This window comes from Cimex lectularius, unplaced genomic scaffold (genome assembly GCF_000648675.2).
Source record: "Cimex lectularius strain Harlan isolate CLEC.00 unplaced genomic scaffold, Clec_2.1 scaffold130, whole genome shotgun sequence".
NCBI lineage: Eukaryota > Metazoa > Arthropoda > Insecta > Hemiptera > Cimicidae > Cimex > Cimex lectularius.
The window spans coordinates 1,014,804-1,033,652 of NW_019392755.1; the positions used below are offsets into that span (position 1 = coordinate 1,014,804).

General features: G+C 37.0%; 1 protein-coding gene across 7 annotated transcripts in view; it reads right to left on the bottom strand.

Annotated features, from left to right (window-relative positions):
• Positions 1 to 238: 238 nt before the first annotated feature.
• Positions 239 to 18,849, bottom strand: part of LOC106672153 (transducin-like enhancer protein 4) — a 146,479-nt gene continuing 127,868 nt past the window's right edge. For 4 of the 7 annotated variants that reach the window (XM_014403346.2, XM_014403342.2, XM_014403341.2 and 1 more), the window contains 11 exons: positions 14,587 to 14,685; positions 5,929 to 5,982; positions 5,395 to 5,486; positions 4,482 to 4,645; positions 4,264 to 4,397; positions 3,902 to 3,975; positions 3,584 to 3,833; positions 3,322 to 3,501; positions 2,948 to 3,163; positions 2,653 to 2,880; positions 239 to 1,072 (listed from right to left, as the gene is read on the bottom strand). In XM_014403346.2, the coding sequence (XP_014258832.1) occupies positions 965 to 1,072; positions 2,653 to 2,880; positions 2,948 to 3,163; positions 3,322 to 3,501; positions 3,584 to 3,833; positions 3,902 to 3,975; positions 4,264 to 4,397; positions 4,482 to 4,645; positions 5,395 to 5,486; positions 5,929 to 5,982; positions 14,587 to 14,685 (1,599 nt within the window). In that variant the 3' untranslated portion in view covers positions 239 to 964. The remainder of the gene's footprint in view (positions 1,073 to 2,652; positions 2,881 to 2,947; positions 3,164 to 3,321; positions 3,502 to 3,583; positions 3,834 to 3,901; positions 3,976 to 4,263; positions 4,398 to 4,481; positions 4,646 to 5,394; positions 5,487 to 5,928; positions 5,983 to 14,586; positions 14,686 to 18,849) is intronic. The other 3 variants (XM_014403344.2, XM_014403343.2, XM_014403347.2) reach the window with 2 other exon arrangements.

The window sequence follows — 18,849 nt, forward strand, 5'->3', positions numbered from 1 at the left end:
CTGTTTAATAAAGTAGAAAATTAAAATTGTTTCTTGGTACTCCTTTAAATTGCAGATCCATAAATATAATTAATCTCTCTCCAACAAGTATATTGATTGTTCCTTAATGTGCTAACAACAACAAAATTACATTGGGAACTAAACTGGTACAAATCTTCAACATAAAATATATTTATGCACACTGCAAATTATATATATATATATATATATATATATATATATATATAAAAGCATTTTCAGTTCAGATATTTTTATCATAAAATGTAAAAAACAAAAATATTTTTTAGTTTTTTTTAGTATTTTTTTTTAATGTGCACAAATAAACTTCATGTTAAAGTAATCAAGGAATTAAGCACCTTAGCTCAATTAAATAAAATATAAATATGTACAAAGCTAATAAACAATTTTACGTGCTTATCAACAATAATTTCTAACACCTTTGAGAGATATTGCCAAAAATCTATACGTCTATACATCTTAAAATGCATTAAGTAGACAATAATTTCCTTTTTTTTCCCCTACTTACAAAAAACAATTTTATAATTGAAAAATTGAAATTTTAACAAAAAAGTAAAAGGAAAAAGAAACGTTCACACTCCAAAAAAGTTGGTTGTGAAGGTCGGCTTGTACAATAAGCCACTAGTAGAAATATATGTACTAGCGCAAATAGAAATATATTACCCGCGTCAAGACAAGACCCGAGAATATGGAATAATAAAAGTCATTTCTGTACAAACGATGAACACATCACTTGACTCATTTAGAGAACATCACAATATCAAGGAACAGAGTCACTTAAATGGCCCTGAAGAGAAATTCTACATATTAATCATATTTCATTTTGAAAATTAATTTGGTGCCAGCACTGCTGAGTGTCCTCCACCAGAGATTCACTGTACTGCTAACTAAGCACATTGGCGTTATTAACATGAACTGACAATCACTTCTTTGATTTAGAGCGAGGTCAGTAAATTACTTCATACACTGTTGCCTTTTTGTCACCAGAACCTGTTACTATGTACTTGTCATCTGCTGATATATCACAGCTCAAAACTGATGAGGATTCTTTGCTCTGGAAAAACAAAAGATAATTTAGTAAATATATGTAAAATTAAATCAATAAAAATTGAGATAAAGTTTGTTCATCCTGATCTTCAGATTCTCATTATACATATTTGCCTGGCAGTTCACACTTGAGATTGGTTATTCATCTCAGACAACAGTAGACTATTGAGTCCAATCTAACGAAACGTACATACATATGGTTGGGTAACTGGGGTGGCTGAGTGGTTAGTGCGTCAGATGTATATTTCCCATGCTAGCTGTTATGGATTTGAATCCCAACACAGACCCCGTGTTGTCTGGGGTCCACACACCCAACAGGTAGTTGGACTTTATACTATAGGCCCTCCTGAATTACAGGGATTATTCTACTACACATTAGTTAGTCTAGTGTAGTTTATTTAACTCCCTATAACTTCCATATTAGGTAAGACAGTACGCATGTTAAAGATTTTTGGTGTGGGAGAGAAGGGTTTAGAAATTCCAGGTTCAATTGTGGAAATTGAACCAACAATAGAGTCTATAAGCTGAGAGTTTAATGCCCTAAAGTCTCGGCTACCGTGGTCCCTTCCAACTTATCAGAGATCGAATTCTAGTGCTGTTTCTGTCTACATTTGTTGGTTTAAAAGTGAAACGTGCTTTGGCTTGATGCCATCTTCAATGAAGAACTGTTGGCAGTTGTCGCTATGGGTGTTGTAATTACAAGAGTGGTCCTGGCATTTGCTAGTTGGGTGTGATATCAACATAAATATTGATATGTTGATATCACGTAACATGTAAACATATACAAATATATTGGAAATGATATGTAAAGTACCAACGGCATGTAAAACATGTTCTGTATAAGCTCACTTCACACAAAACTGAACATCGCCTTGAAATGTTCCACAAAACCATTGATACCCTTGGAGTAGTTTACAAGAATAACATTTTTTTTCTTGTCCTTCTTCATAGTACTACCTCTACAGAGCATCGACCTGCTTTCTTAAGAGAAAATGTTTCATAAATTGGTGATCAATTTTCACTCAAAATCCAAGAACAGAGTAAAAATTTCAGGAAATTGAACAGCTGGCTACTTAATGACCATTAACCGTCAAATACAAGAGATTATCTTTCCACAATTGAAAATAATTTGGTAGAAATATGAAATTAATTTAATTTGATTGTTCAATTTTTTTTACAAAATATGCTGGAATGCTAAGTTTGGAATCTTCAAAACATTTTTTTTTTTTTTAACTAACTAGGGTGTAATGGCCCAGTGGTTAGGGCATCCGACTAACATTTGCCACGTTAGCGGTTCTGGATTCGAATCCCAGTGTAGCCCATGGATTTTTGATTGAGAATAGTACAAAAAAAAATATTGTACAGTGTTTTGTCCCTTTGCCCATGACGCCCAATGGTTAGTTGGATTTCCCTCCTGTATGACAGGAATTACTTTACTTACCATGAATTGTTATGAACAACAAGAATCAATTCAATGTAAATTAGAATGAACAGCAGTACTTGTGGCTTTAATACAAAATAAATCATGGGAAGTTGTAATTTTAGCTAAAGATTCTAAAATCATATTTTATATTCAAAGAAAGTTACCTGGAATATAGATGCTCCATACGGAGTCCTCCAAGCGTTCAGTAAATTGTCTTTTCCAGTAGAAACAAACCACTTGCCACATGCGGCGAACCTCAGTGACAAGACACACGATTCATGAAGATGTAATTGGTACTTGTCTGGTTTGAGGGCGTGCAGGACCTCGACATTTGAATTTTCCATGCCGACAGCTAGCCACTCGCCAGTTGGGCAATAGCCCAGAGAGAATATCTACAAGAAAAAATAAAAAATGAGTTTTAAGTTGAAAAAAATAAGGAAAGAGAAAGCCTGGTCATACCTGAGATGAAAAGTCGTGCTGCTGAAGCTGACGACCTTCCCGTAGGTCCCATGACCTGACAGTGTTGTCAAGCCCGCCGGTCCACAGTTTGGTCCCATCAGCAGAAATATCTATGCAGGAGGCACCGTCGGTATGACCCTGGAACTGCCTCACCAAAGTCTGGTTATGTAGATCCCAAACTGCGATGTTGCCATCTGAACAACAGCTGAAGCAGACCTGAAACAATTTTATTACATCCATTGTAGTTTTATGTAAAGTCCCTTGTTTGTTGACAACTCCAGATTAAACATATAGACAGTTATTATTAGAAGGAACAAAACTGTGGAGGCACTTCATTTTACATTTTGTAACATAATTGACAGCTAATACTATACCTTGCTGTCAGGGCTGATGGCCAGAGCGTAACATGCAGGGGCGCTAGAAGTTAGTTCTGCTTTAATTCTCGGGGTCGGTGAAGCTAAATCCCATATACTGAGATTACTTGCTTCACCACCGACGATTAGTGTCCTTCCATCTGGTAATAGCTTTACAGATCTTATATAATTGTCCCTTTGCTGGAAAAAATAATAAAATAAAGTTTAAACTAAAGTGACAAGAGAGGTGCACTTGAATTGCTTAAATTTGTGTATAACGTACCAGGCAGTCAAGTTGTGAAACAGGGCTCTTAGACCCTGGTTGGCTTATGTCCCAGACTTTAACACACCCTTTACCCCCAGTGTAGACATATTTGGTGGGATTGCTTATTGTGACTGCACATACGACTTCACCATGGCTGAGCGTGTTGATCTGCCTGGCATGCCTGGGGATGCCAGGCCCGATGAGGGCATCAGGTGGGAATGGTACCGGTTGCATCTGACCCTCTGCGCTCACATGAAATGAATAAGCACTGAAAACAATAAAAACAGTTATGAAAATCATAAAATAACAAATAGACAAATTAATTTGGACACTTACGGCTTTCCTCCTGGAATACCCCCAAGTGCAGGTCCTAATGGAGCTCTCATTTGAGAGTGTGGATCATACCCGACCTGGTACAAAAAAAAAAGATTTGACCATAATTTCTAAATAATGTAATTTACAAAAAAAATTGTATAATTTTTAGGTTTTTGATACAATCCTAATATTAAATCTTCAGTGCTTATAAAATCGTTTATAACAGATTCAAAAGAATGAGTTTTATCTTTAGAAATTAATATTTGAGAATAACAATCAAATTTGTAGACATGTTTTGGACACTTTAAATTTTTTAATCCTCCAATACAAAATAACTTTTCAAAAAATAAATAATTTTATAATTTTGTCAATATTCTACTTACCATGGGAGGCCTCGGGTAGCTATTCAATGCAGGTGGTAGATTATTGTGAAGCGCACCATAGCTGGCCGCTGCTTGCAGGTCGTGGGGACCTGCACCTGTCAGATAGTGCGGGTATTGAGCTGGAAATAAATATTCTTTTAATACTTTCAAGAATTATTCTTAATAGAGGAAATTGTGTGTTTGTTGTTATCTCATGGAGTATGAGGAAAACTCCTTACCTAATGGCGGTTTGACTAAAGGCTTCATGGCACCGGATCCGGCTACGCTGCCACTGCTACCTCCACTTGTTGGCGTGACAGACTTGGAAATTGGTGTTGTTGGCTTTTCCTCCATCTTTTTGGTAGAGGGGGTGCTCGCGTTTGACGAAGTCCCACTTCTAGGACTGAAAGAAAAGGATGTGTAAATGCAACTTTAACTGAAATATGTTCAAAACAAAAAATACATCAAAGTCCAGATGCAAGATTATTATTGTTATATATTATTAGCAAATTCACCTTTAGTGACAAAGACCACTGAGAATATGTAGCCCAGGATGATCATGAATGATGAAGCCACAGTTGCAAAATATTGCCAAAATAAGCACAATATTTCTCAATAAATTGAATAGTACAAAAGCATATTGCTTATTTTAAGTGCCAATTTTGTAAATGTATATAAGTACAATTAGATCAGCAAAATGTACAAATGAGATTATGCATGAAAACGGTTTACTTTTTTTTAAATTTTGTATAATTTTTACAGTATAGTATGTAAATATAGTATAAAGAGTAGGAACAATTAACACATACTACTGTACACTTTCTTCCGACTAGTTTCCATTCCAGATTTGAACTTTTTGGCGAGAACAGCTCTTCATGTTTTTCTTGCATTTAATCCTTCACCTAGTAGTTCCTAGGCATAGGCCAACTAGATTGAGGCAAAAATGGAAGAAAAAGGTGTGGTGCTGCTCTCGCCAAATAGTTCAAACCTGAAGACGAATTGTGGCCCAGTTCAAGACAGTTTTTTATAAAATGTGACATCATGTTCATTATAAATAAAATGATTGTATTGTGTAAAAAATTAATAATACATCTAGTATTAACTTCAACAATTAACAATTAATTGTTGTAAGGACAACATTGATAAACTTACCTGTGTGGGCCAACATGTTCTTTTTTGGGAGCAAGTTTGTCTAGTCCATTCTCTCTTGGTGATGTTGTACCATTTGGAGGTGAAACGGGATCCTAAAAATTGAATAGGTGTTTGAGAAACTAGAAAGCCCTAGCTGAAGATATAAACAGATCTGCCCAGTTTCAATGGACAGTCTCAACATTCCTTTTACGCAACATGCATAATAATAACATTTACATGCATATCCACATTGTATTATGCATGTACAAATAAACAGCAAAAAGACAGTGACAGCTTACTAATCAAACTTTCTTTCATTCCTAGACATGTGTAGGAAAGGTGAAAAAAGTGACCAAATGTTCTCCAGGATACACCCGCACAATTGAGACTTGTTTACATTATTATTCTTTTACACTGAAATTCTTTGTTAGTCATGTTAATAATCGCTACATGCAATTGTGAGGACAATTTAACCCAAAACCGTTGACTCTAATTTCGTTAGAAAATTTGTGTTTTATTATACAATATTATTCTTTGTAAAAATTTGTTGCTTACCTCACTGGCATCGTCTACAACTAAGTCTTGGTCACTTTTTTCTCCGTCACTAGCCTGCAAACGTACACAAGCCGATTAGAAGGGTATTAACATCGATATGGGAGTTGTTGATGAAAAATGGTCAACTGATAGAAGGATCTGAGTGAGGATGAGTAAATTTTGCTAGACTGTCTGGCTAAAAACAAAAAATGAAAAAAGCATACATGTATGGGGAAGAGCTGACCTGGCCGATTTTACATCTTAAAAATATTTAAGCTACTTCACCTTATAAATCAAGTAATATAGAGTAAAAATAACTATCATAAAGACGGAAAAATTCATATCTGTTGAACTACACGAAAAATGTCAGTTATACAGGGTGAATTGCTACTCGTGCTACAAACTTCTCCAGTAGATTCTTCACCCTAAAATGAACAAAAAAGTTCATATTGTCCATGGTCCGATTCTCAACCATTTCAGAGTAATTTCGCTTTTTATCGATTTTGAAAGATATCACGTCCTGGCGTCGGAAAATCGTGATATCTTTTAATCTAAACATTTCTCTGAAAATCTAATAGCACCGTTGAAATTCCCGTTAATTTTTCAATAAGAAGATGACGGTGGCAAAATGTTTGGGCTAATTTTTTGTGTTTTATTTCAGCCAGAACTACAAAAAGAGTGGAAAATTGTGTAAATCGGAAAGTGTATAAAGTAATCCAGAGTTTCTAATTTTAGTCTCAGAAGGCAGCAAATTTGAGGAAAACTACCTGATTTAATAACGCTTCCAACGCACTCGTCATTTTCTTATTTAGTGGTTGTGAGACCAAGATGTTGATGACAAAAAGAGAAAAAATGGTGGTTCAAGGATTGCTAATGTTTGAGAGTGACTTGCTACTCGTGCTACAAACTTCACCAGTAGATTCTTGACCCTAAAATGAACAAAAAAGTTCATATTGACCATGGTCCGATTCTCAACCATTTCAGAGTAATTTCGCTTTTTATCGATTTTGAAAGATATCACGTCCTGGCGTCGGAAAATCGTGATATCTTTTAATCTAAACATTTCTCTTAAAATCTATAAGCACCGTTGAAATCCCCGTTAATTTTTCAATAAGAAGATGAAGGTGGCAAAACGTTTGGGTCTTTCTTCCTTGACCTTCTAGCTGTTTGTAAACTTCTTAAGCATTACATACTAAATGGGCATTAAATTAAATTAAAAAATTTCAATGGAATTATGATTTTGATTCTCTCTAAAAATTAACGGGGATTTCAACGGTGCTTATAGATTTTAAGAGAAATGTTTAGATTAAAAGATATCACGATTTTCCGACGCCAGGACGTGATATCTTTCAAAATCGATAAAAAGCGAAATTACTCTGAAATGGTTGAGAATCGGACCATGGACAATATGAACTTTTTTGTTCATTTTAGGGTGAAGAATCTACTGGAGAAGTTTGTAGCACGAGTAGCAATTCACCCTGTATATATGAAAATTTTATATAAATTATTATCATTTAAGAAAAGTATTTCAATAATCTTGAACAACTACTGAATCTATGACACCCCATAGTTTTGTCTTCCATGGGATTAAGATTACTTTAAAATTTAACAAGGGAAATCTTTACTGATTTTGGATTTAAAGTGACATTCAAAGTTAGAAAAAAATTCCCCCCTTTTTGAACAAAGCTTGTCGTAAAGGAATATTGTTACCAGCTTTAAAAATAATAGGCATCCAACAGAAATAGAACAGGGCTTTATGGTTCTTTGCTGCGCAAAAAATAAATAAAATAAAAAAAAATAAAAAAATAAAATTAAAATAAAGTTAAAAAAGGAGAATCGTGCCTTTAAAGAGGTTTCACAGGAAAAAAATCTTCATAAAATCAGGTAACCAAGCAGCTATTAAAAGCATTAGTATGTAAAAACTCATATCAACACTAATCAACAAATGCATCCAAAATCTGGAGAAACACAACAACCTGATAATATCTTGGTTACCAGGATAAAATAAAATTTTGGCCAGAGGAGGATCGGCAAGACCTCATATAGGCCCTGAACCTGTTCTTGGGATGACAAAAACGAACACAGAATCCTCCATCACAGAACGGATCCACAAAAGACAAAAGGGGGCGCTAGACACAGTAAACTTATGCTAAAACAACCTCATCAAGACTGGTGTCAACAACCCACTGTGACAATTAGAGAGGGCCAAACATTTACTGGTCACTGGCATCTGAGAAAACCATTCAACGTGGGTATATTAAATGATAAATCCATTTGTAGATTATGCAATGAGGAGAAAGAAACCACCCAAATCATCTTCTAATGTAAACCAACTGCTCACTGGGGACAAACCTGGGATGCAAAGAAAACGCAGGAAAAGGAATGTAACAATGGCAGTCACTGGCCTATTACTCCACAAAAGAAGGATCGAATCGATAGACTTAACTAAGGAACTAGGAAAGTACAAGCTAGAAAATAGAAGACTGCACTGCTTGTGGAGTATAAACCCCACTTCCTAGTCTCATTTCATCATTACCATCACAAGGAAAATATAAGAAAATTTTATATAAATTATTATAATTAAAAAATATCTGAAATCCTTTTTGGACAAAGCGTTTCATAAAGGAACGTTATCGGTCTTAAAAATATGAGGAGAATGCTAAGAGGCATCAAACGGAAATGGGCCGGGGCTTTTACGGTTCTTCGCAGCCGAAAAACATAAAAAAAAGAAGAGAATCGTGCCGACCGGGCAGTAATAACCGGGGGAGGTACTGGGAAAGAGAAATAAGCGAACCAAGATTACAACATAAATAAGGAAATAATGTAATTGGCGTCATTAAGACCGTTTACAACCTTTGCTTGTGTGTGCCGGGTGCCATGCACGAAGGCATTCACCGATCGCATGACAAAACACTGTTAAAGATTCTATCCAGCCCTCCCCACTGAAAAGACCATAGTATTTACCAAATGGTGCTTTCCCCCCCCCCTCTTCATCACCACACTGAAACAGTACTCGACAAAATTCAACCCCCGGCTTTATTACTTAATACCGCGCGGAGGGCGGAGGGACTATCTCCCCCATTTCACAGATTGCTCCTTGACTCCACAAATTACGCCACCTATGAATTCATTAAAAGGGAACCCTTTTACCCTTTGTCACGCCTCTCGCAAACAGTGCAATTAAAAAGGGTTAATCTGCTTTAGAAATGTCGGCGAAACACGATATTTTTAGTTAAAAAAATTAAAAAGTATGAAGGGTGTATCAGAGGTGATGATCGAATTGAACATTACAGATATACCGAATCATATTTCTTCAAGATTAAAAATTATTTCTATGTGTTTAGATATTGAAATTCTTGCGATTTGGAGATGGCTAATATAATAAAAGTTCATAGTTGATCGATGCTGCTTTAAAACATCTGTCAGTATGATCATCCCTTGGTGTTCGGGTCAGTTTCTAAAATTTCGAGCTAGAAGAACAAACAACGCAATAAAATTTACTTTTTTGACCAAAGAAGGCCATACTTCGTAATGAATTTCAACTACGCTAGACCAAAATATAGCCAAATTTTCAACTTTGTAAAGATAAAAAAGTAATAAGTTTGTACGTTCCGAGAACTTCTACAACATTGTTTGAGTACAATAATAGATATACGGTGCCGGGGCCGAGCGGTTTTTGGTTAAAGAGTTCTCCGGTTTGGATCCTTCTGAAGTGGCCAATAATAGATAACAGAAATGAAATTGATAATGACTATAGATTAATATTTGTTTCTGTTGTTTAAAGAGCCTTTTGTACAACATCCATCAATTGGACTATTGTCCTACTATGGATTATAGCTCACGATCTGGCATGAGGCTTTTAATTAGCTTCCATAGTCTGTTGATGGATATAGCTTTATTTGCCTTTGAGTACCTTTTCTTTATAAAGACAAGTTCACAATATAAAAATTCTGCGGAATCCTTCTCTTCTTGTCAGATCTTGCTTGCATAGCTATCCACTTCTAGCCATAGGATAGGGCTATTGCTGTTAACTGTGTCCAGTTAAGAGGCCTGCAATAGTCAAATTTTTTGCACCTTTGTTACAGCTTGTCTGTTTGCTTAAGATTCACTTGAAACCTTTTGCATGTCTCTGTTTGATAAACGTTTTATTAGCAATTTGGAATTTTATCAGTTCTGGCCAACAGTGACAGTTTCCTTCCTATTTATGGGTGTATGTGTACACAGAGTACTGTTTATGATCATACCTCTCATACCTCAAGTGTGTCCAGTGCAATGGCAGCTCGTCTATCAGAGTAGGTTATCTGCCTTACTGGTTCGTATAATGTCCAGAGACGATAACTGACAGACAACTGAGATAAACTGAGACCTAAAGCTTTGCGGGGACTAGAGACTTTCATACCGCATCCATCAAGTAGGACTACTGATCCCTAGCTATGGCTATAGCCCATCATCTAGCATCAGGCTTTTTATTAAGCTCCTGTTTGTTGGATTTAGCTTTCTTTGTTCGAGAGTACCTTCCCTTTAGCGGGTCATATTAAATATATTCTGCGGGGTCCTACTCTTCTTGATAGAACGCCAAAGCTACATACTGCCACACCCAATATTTTAATATTTCAATTGCTGCCTAAGTCCAGCTAAGAAGCCTGCAATGTTCCTAACTTTTTTCCTTTGTTTACATTACAGCATATATTACGACAGGTTGTTAGTTTCTGCACGCCAGTGTTGTTCTACCGGTGTAATGTACTTTTTCATGGCAGTTTGGAAATTTTTCTCAGTTCTGGTTAACATTGGCTTCGTGGTTACCTGTGAGCCCTGGGACCTAGACAGCTTTCTGTCCCTATTTCTTTACGGTCATCGCTCAGTATATTGTTGATCCTACCTCAAGTGTGGCCAGTGCTTTGACTTGGTTACTTGAGGTTATATGCCTGTTCTATTCTCATCGTTTTAATCCCTTAAGTAGAACTCAATTGAGTATAAGGAAATTGATCAGACTAAAATTTTTAACTTTTTTAGGGAATGTATTATATTTATGATAGAGACTATTTGCAGAAAATCATATGAGGAATGGGAATGTGAATTTTTACTTCTGCCAGCGTTGTTTTATTGCTATTATGCAAGCATATAATACAGCATAATATTGCTATTCTAAAGCAGTTTCAAGGCTACGAATAAGGGTCTAAAGGTGAAACGACTCTGTGTTTCTGTTTCAAATAAAACTGAAGGTACTTGAGTAACTTTCATTCCTATAACGATTTGGCGTCCTTTTATTGAGGGAGTATACTGAAACTATTGACAGTTTCCGACCAAAGTGGTAAAAATACAAGAGAACGATAATCAATTTTATGCCAATTAATCAATGATAGATGGATTTGTAGTAGGATTTATGACATGTCATTAAATGCGTTGCGCCAATCATTTCTTGTACAGTATCGTTGAACAACAGGGACTTCGAGAGAAGGGGAAAACTGATCTCACGGGATGGCAAACGGCCGAGGAGGATCAAGGTAAAATCATCCACTTAACATAAATCAGGGTGAGGCGTGAGTGGAAGAGTGTGGGAGGGCCATAACTTCCTTAATAACCCAAGCGAACAATGAACAAACTAAAAACCCATTACAGCGGAAGGAGGAATGTCGGTTTAATGGCCACCATTACCTGTACAGGTGGTTAGAGCATATCACTTTCCAAGATTTTTCCAGGGTAAAAGCGTCGGGGGTGGCAGCGGCGGCGGCGGTTTAGTGCCGGTATAAAACCGCCGGCCGGCTTTACCGTTCCTATTTTACGAGGGCCGACTCGAACCTTTTCAATTCTACAGGGCCCGACGGACCCGCGTTATCGCCTTCAGGCATAAAATCTTTACGTGTTACCGATATCCTAGTTGGTTGAGGTCAAAAAACAAAAAAAAAGGGGTAAAGCTGTAGTCATGCAATAATTATGGCTTTATGGCATGTACGAAGCACACTGCTCGCTGGGACGGAAAAAATTCTAAATACTCTACGCATTTATTGGGTTGTACCATATGAAATATTAATCTGTTTATGTTTAGTGATCTAATTTACTAATTTACTTATTTATAATAATTAATTTCTTTTTATGTAAGGTCTTGGTCCAAGGTGTCCGAGTGGATCGAAGTCACGATAGCTTAAAGTGGTTAGAGCAGCCGTGTATTGAGCCGAAGGTCGTGCGTTCGAATCCCGCTCGTGACACTAACTCTTTTATCTCAACCAAGACTATACATAAAAAGAATAATTAATTAATGTATAATGTTGCCCGTTCATCTTTAGCATTCCAAGATACACGAAAGAAACCTCATTTTGATATATTTCAAATGTTTATGCATGTTAAAACAAGTATTTATGAGTCAAATTAATTTTAATCAAGATTACATTTACTTAATGTTGCCTAGTCTCAAGTTTTGAAATTATTGTATTCTGCAGAGCCTTTCTTAAACAGAATATTTCATCATTTTAAGATAAAAATGATTGGAAACATCCAAACTATAGGTTCGCTATCTCACAGACGCCATGAAGAACCACTAGACAAAACAAAGTGAAATAGAGCTGTTTGTTGTCTGTTTATTAACATCTGTTTACGTTTGTATACCTTTAGAACGTAGATGATGATGACGAAAAGTAGGAAGCAAGGGTTTTGTACTCTCCAAGCCCTGCAGCTTTCTGGTTTATTGTATTTTACAAGTTCCTTACTTCAATTCAATCGAGTCGATCCTTCTCTTAAAAAGTATTAGGCCATTGCTGCAATTCCTTCCCCTGGGTCTTCTTAATATCCTAGGTTATGTTCACATTGGACGGTTGCTTCCCATTCTAAGATGGTACGGGTGGTTCCAGTTTTCTTACACCTCGTTGCATAACCTAACAAATGGAGTCATCATGGAATTTACTCATGTTGTGTAGGTTTTGCTCAGCCAATAGCTTGTACATAGTCCAATTATTACCCTTTCTAACTGTAGCAATGCATATTTTGGTAAGGGTTCTTTTCTTTAATCATACTGTGCCTGGGTTCTTCCACCTTTTTTCATATATTTTTTTTTATTACGCATTTTGAGATGTAGGATTCAGTAGTTGACCATGTTATCCCAACTATAGTTTTGAGTCCTGCATATGGTCTTGCAGATCCTCCTGTGACTAGTTTGTCTGTCTGGATTATGTGCATTTCAGAGTTTCTTCAGGTTTCGTATGCTGGAACTTTTAACGTGGTAGTGCTTTTAGCTTGTCTGGTCTTATGAAAGCTTTTCTGTCTGTAAATGTTCAGTTTGACTAACATGAATTCTCTGAGTTTGATTGCTCATATTTTAGAATTACACAGAGTTTATCTGACCCGGTTCCTTCGGCTTGGTCTGTAAACCATTTTGATTTTCTTATGATTTCTTTTTCTAACTTGTAGTCTATTATAGGGTTTAGACCGTTACTGATCATCGTTATTCTTGCTAAGTGATGTCACCTCTGCTAGAAATCCAATCACATTCCACTATTTCGCTAGAAATTATTAAAATGAGACTAGACGAAAATTGTGTAAAGGCGTCCTATGACCTATAGACATTTTCAAAAACGAAATATTTGCCCACTTCAAGTTAAAAATGAACGGAAACGGCCAAAAATACAAATTCACCACCCCACAGATCCCACGAAAAAATGTCAAAACTTTAAGACAAAACAAAGTGAAATTGAACTATTCATTTGTCAGTGAAGTCTTTTAAAAAATCGAATAAAATTTTTGCTATTTCACTTCAGCTCGTAAAAACAAAATAAACAATGCACAGACACAAAAAGTCGGAATATTTACAGCGAAAACAAGTGGAAAAACAAAGTTTACAGAATGCAATTATGTAGATGCCAAAACAATTTTAACATGTCGAATTAAACATGAACCTTATAAATGAATAAACATGATATGAACAATTCTAAAAGCGACATTTGGCCATATCGAGGCCGCAGGCTATCAAGGGTATGAGACAATCGGTGTTCACAGATGCGTCAAATCATAAAGCAGGCAACATGAATATGTTTATGCTGAACTTTGCTCACATAAAGTTCTCTTCCGACTCATTTAACTTGAATCTTCACGTACCGCCCGTGAAGAGAACGCCTACACGGTTTGTTCCATTTTCAAGACTGTGTAAACAGTTCTTAACTGATTGATAATTTTTAATCTCAACCATATTTTACATAAAAACAATAAATCAATTTGAATAATCACTTTGGTTAATTGGGGACCAACTAAAACGCAGATTAATATAACAGTCCTTAATATTCGTCAAAGTTAAGTCGTTAAGTCATAACAATAATCAAGTTATCTAAGTTTCAATCTCTGATAGGAAGAAAAGGTTATCTTCCTTAACGATCTTCTTTTATAATGGAACACAAGCATTTACTATGCATCATTTTCTACTAAGTTGACAGCTAAAACTGTAAAATAATTGTTGAGCAAAACACACAAGTAGGTTAAGTCAGTAACGGCCCAGTCGAAACATAACAAAATCAATGGAAAATTTCGAATAAACTAGGTGGTCGTAATTAACAGTCCTTGTTTGTCACAAGGCCGGACTTTTCATGTGCTACCACCCAATAATTTTCAGACAAAACGTTCCGTATGAACTGTGATCAGAGACGAAAACGTGCTATGAACAAATTTTGTCATGCCGGTTAAAAATCTCCTACTTACATGACAGTCTTTTTCTTCTTTTTTCACTTTTTTGTGTTCCGGCTCTGGGGGGCTCCTGGGCCTGTACTTTTCCCTTTCGGCTGGTGAAATCGAGTTTCTCTGCAACAAGTATATTGTCGTTATTAAAATTTAATACAAGTAAGTTATAACAGTTATGAAATGGCTAGTAAGTATCATCGGAGATGATAAAGAAGCAGGTTCGTGCAGACAACAACAGTTTCTCATTGTTAGTTAGTTTGGATTCCTAATTGCATTAAAGTTTAGTTAGATTCGGAAATCGATAGTAGAATAAAAAAAAGTTTCTCTCTGAAGATGGGCAATGCCGCAATACGTTTGACTGGTTCAACACCTGCGAATGAAGACGGGCCCAATAAGCGATTAAATGCCGTTGAGTAAACTCAATTTCAAGAATAAGTAAAGACCGGTGAAGTTGAGCCAGTGTGGTGCTTGTGCATCATGTTGGTTACTGCTGCATATACGATTTTAGCAGTTTGCTATCGAGTATGATTAGAGAATGATATTGAAAAGAAGTGCGACTCTACGAACATTTCCTCCGAACATTCTCCTGTGCCACTCGAGAGGGGAAAAAGCGGGTTGCGGGAAAAAAGTGTCGCTTATGAAAAGTGGTTGGGTATCGGTGAAAAAAGGGGTTGAGAGTGACAGTAAGGCATTAATATAACAGAAGAGGGGTCCCGCATAATAAATTCTATAGGAAGGCCGACCTTTTTACCCGGCCTTTCGTCGGGAAAAAGAGGTTATTTGTTTTAGAGGCGATTATACGGCGGGGTTGGAGGCCCTAGTTGATATTCATGCCCCCTTGATACGCGGCCTCCCCGAGAAAAAAGAAGGAAAATACAAGGGGATTTTCAGGCTTTTCCTGTCGCGGAAAAAGCCGAGGGAAAACAGCAAGGTGAGTGGTAGGGTAAAATAAACAAGAGGAGATCAAGCAAGTACGTGGACTGAATGCTGGCAACGAGTCCCACAATGCCCCGGCATTTTCCCAATCACTCGATCCCCTGTATTCTGAGCACGAGCCACTCCAACTTCTACACTATGTTATTGATACGACCTCTACCTCCTTCCTCCTCTCCCGTCTTACATATTTATGCGTCGGGTTGATCGCGCTTTGATGCTTTTTTCGCCGTCTTACTCTTTTATGGAAAGACCAAACATTTCCGATTCGAAGCAAGCCGGCTGTTAAAAGTACGGTTATCGAAAGAGGCTGGGTGCCTGACGAAACAAGCAAACACCTGTCACCCCCTATAGCCCTATTGTGTACGGAAGCCCTCCACTTTCCCCCTCAAACTGCACAAAGGCGACGATGACCGTTGAAAACTCTTGATTTTTAACAACATTGCACTATGGTAGAGCAACCGTGACAGGACCAAATGTCGGTTAATATTATTAGTAAAACGGGAACTAAAGAACCTAATCTCTTGGCATAATCTTCCTATAAGACCCTTCAACCCCAATAAACGAACTATCCAGAAAAGTCATAAACAGGACTAATTTTCTATTTTCGACATCATTGGCTTCTGCTGCTAAACTGTTTTCTTAGCAAATATTTGATATTTTGATTAGATATTACATCTCTCCTTCTTTGCGAGTGTATAGAATAACACATCTTTAGCCAAGTATAAGGAAAAGTTCCCTGATGCGGTTTAATCTTCTTCGGACGACTAGATTCTTATCCCTATCCTACCGGGTCATGAAAACTGCAAGCTAAGTCTAATCTCCTGATTCCATGATGGTAAGACCCATCAACGACCAACAACTCCAGAAAAACGTGGATAATACAGTCAAGAATGGCGTCTGCTAGTGTTTTCTCAGCACACGTTTTAAGTCTTTATAATGGTGGCCCCCCCAAACATGCTGTATTCGCCATATGCCGATTGCCGAATGTTTGCCAAATCTCGAGATGGTCGCTTGGCGGGGTTTGCATAACTTCCGGATACAGCGAATACGTATTTGCCAAGTGCCGCGCGAGTCTCAACTTACTATCAATCGTGATGGACAACAGTGAAACTGTTATTTTAGAAGCTGCAGTTACTGTTTTGTGCAGTGGCTGCAAACTAATTGAAAGCAAAGCGTAAGAAAAGGAGATGTTGGATGGTATCACTAAATCATCAACACCTGTCCCGCTTTTGATGCTCTCCTTAATTTTTTTGATGCCCCATCCTACTTTCGATGCGTGGAAATGAAAAAAAGGAAAACCTTCCGTTTTTTATGATTCGTAAGAGAAGCTTTTCAAATTATTGCATCTGTTTCGTAAACATCGAGGAACCCAAGACTGTTGCGGGTTGCGATAATCCATTAATAATTAAAAAAATGCTATGTTGTTATTGTGTAAATTAAAACATCTGTGGCCGCGGAGTTACTCGGTTAATGACGTCAGAATAATTAAAAAAGATAATACTTTTTTTTAGTAACGGAAGGTTGTTTTTTTTTTGTCTTGGTAATGTGATGTTTAACGTGCGGTTCATTGTTGTTCTAAACCAAATAATATTTTCATTCTTATGTTAATTGACACTGTTATTTAAAATCCAATAAATAAATTGTCAAGGTAAAAAAGTTAGTGTGTTGTGTATTGAGAACTATCGAACCAACCACACATCTACACTAGTTACGAATCGTTTATTAATGAAAAAGAAATAGCATTAAATAGATGTGGACACTTACTGTTGATTTTGATAGCAGTTGACAGTTGGTTAAAGGTATATAGAGTTACATTTAATTCACGAATGTGTGGATGCTTGATGTTACTACAAGAATATTCGTGCACTTTGAGGCGGACAAAAAACCGACAATAAGCGGACCATCGAATATTGCTCGGCGAATAACCGGGCATCCATCCCCACTAGTCAGGATTCGGAGAACCTTTGCTCGGCGTGTCTGGAGCCACCTTTAGATCAACTTATCTCCAACTATGAGGGTTAGAAAGTTGATATAAATATCATCAAGACTAGAGGAGAGTTCGCTGATGCGGTTTGATCTTCATCGGAGAGTTGTGTTCTTTATCACGTCATGATGATCTATTCTACCAGTGTGCAAATAAATCATCAGAGCAGAATGCGATTTCACGCACAACCGCATAATAGAAGCATGTTGGCCAGTTGAAACAGAAATCGATAGTGGCTATCCAGTTATAAACGCCATGCAGGTTACAAACTTCAATCGTGTCGAGCGGAAATCGTGATGTCCGTCAAGGCGTGATGCGGCGGACCCAATTAAGCCGGCCGTGAGCTCCCGTCTGCTAGTGCCGAAAGTGCGATGTCGGGGACCACACGCAACGGACTGGATCCTTTTCAATCAATCTTTCGACTGCAACAGGTCCCGAGAAAACACGCCAGGCCTTTCCGACGCGCGAACCCGTCAGCGTGAGTGAAAGAAATTGAAAATTATCACGGAAGAAGGATCGGCCGGTTGAAAGTAGTATTTTGCCATTTTGGAACAGACGGCAGTTCCATTATTACGATCACCTGTGGGATGTCATGCCACGTCCTTGCGCTCAGATTCTTTTTATCTTCACGTCAACTATACACAGTAAAAACGGTTTCTCACTGTCTGAATCACCCCCAAAGATTACCACCCCTCTACACTTCTAATACTCCGTACAAAATTGTATAAATTATTTTTATTACCTTGACTCTAAGTAAATTCTACATTAATCCTTCGTACCTAACATTTTTAATTTAATCTTTATCCTCTCTGGGTTCCCCCCCCATTTTGCCATCTTCTGTGTGTAAGGCAAACCAAGATGATCAGTAAGAATCAAATTACAGGTTAACCACCCGATAGGCCACAGGAGGAAATTTCACTTTATTACTTAATTATACTTTGAACGTTTATATTTTAGATAATAAAATCCACTTCCTGTAGGGCAGTTTTACTAGGTAAAAAAAAAAATTCCTATACCTCCATGTTAACTACATGAAAAATTTGATCTTTTGAATTTTTTTAATAGTCAATAAGCAACTTTTTCGAACATTTAACTAAGTTTAACCTAATAACTATGAAATTAACTAATAAAGAAAAATGTTTATATTGAAATGTCATTTTGGCAGTTTTACTACGTAGTTTCTGATCATGCTAGTCCATCGATTATTGCCATTTTGGCAAATTTCGTCCATCGTAAGTGGTGGGATAATGTCGAATCAGGAAGACGAAGCAGTCAAGAATGATAGAGGCGATTAGGAATCTTCTTCCTGCAGAATAGAATTGTTCAAATTCCCACAATATTCATTCACACAAATTCTTGTGAAC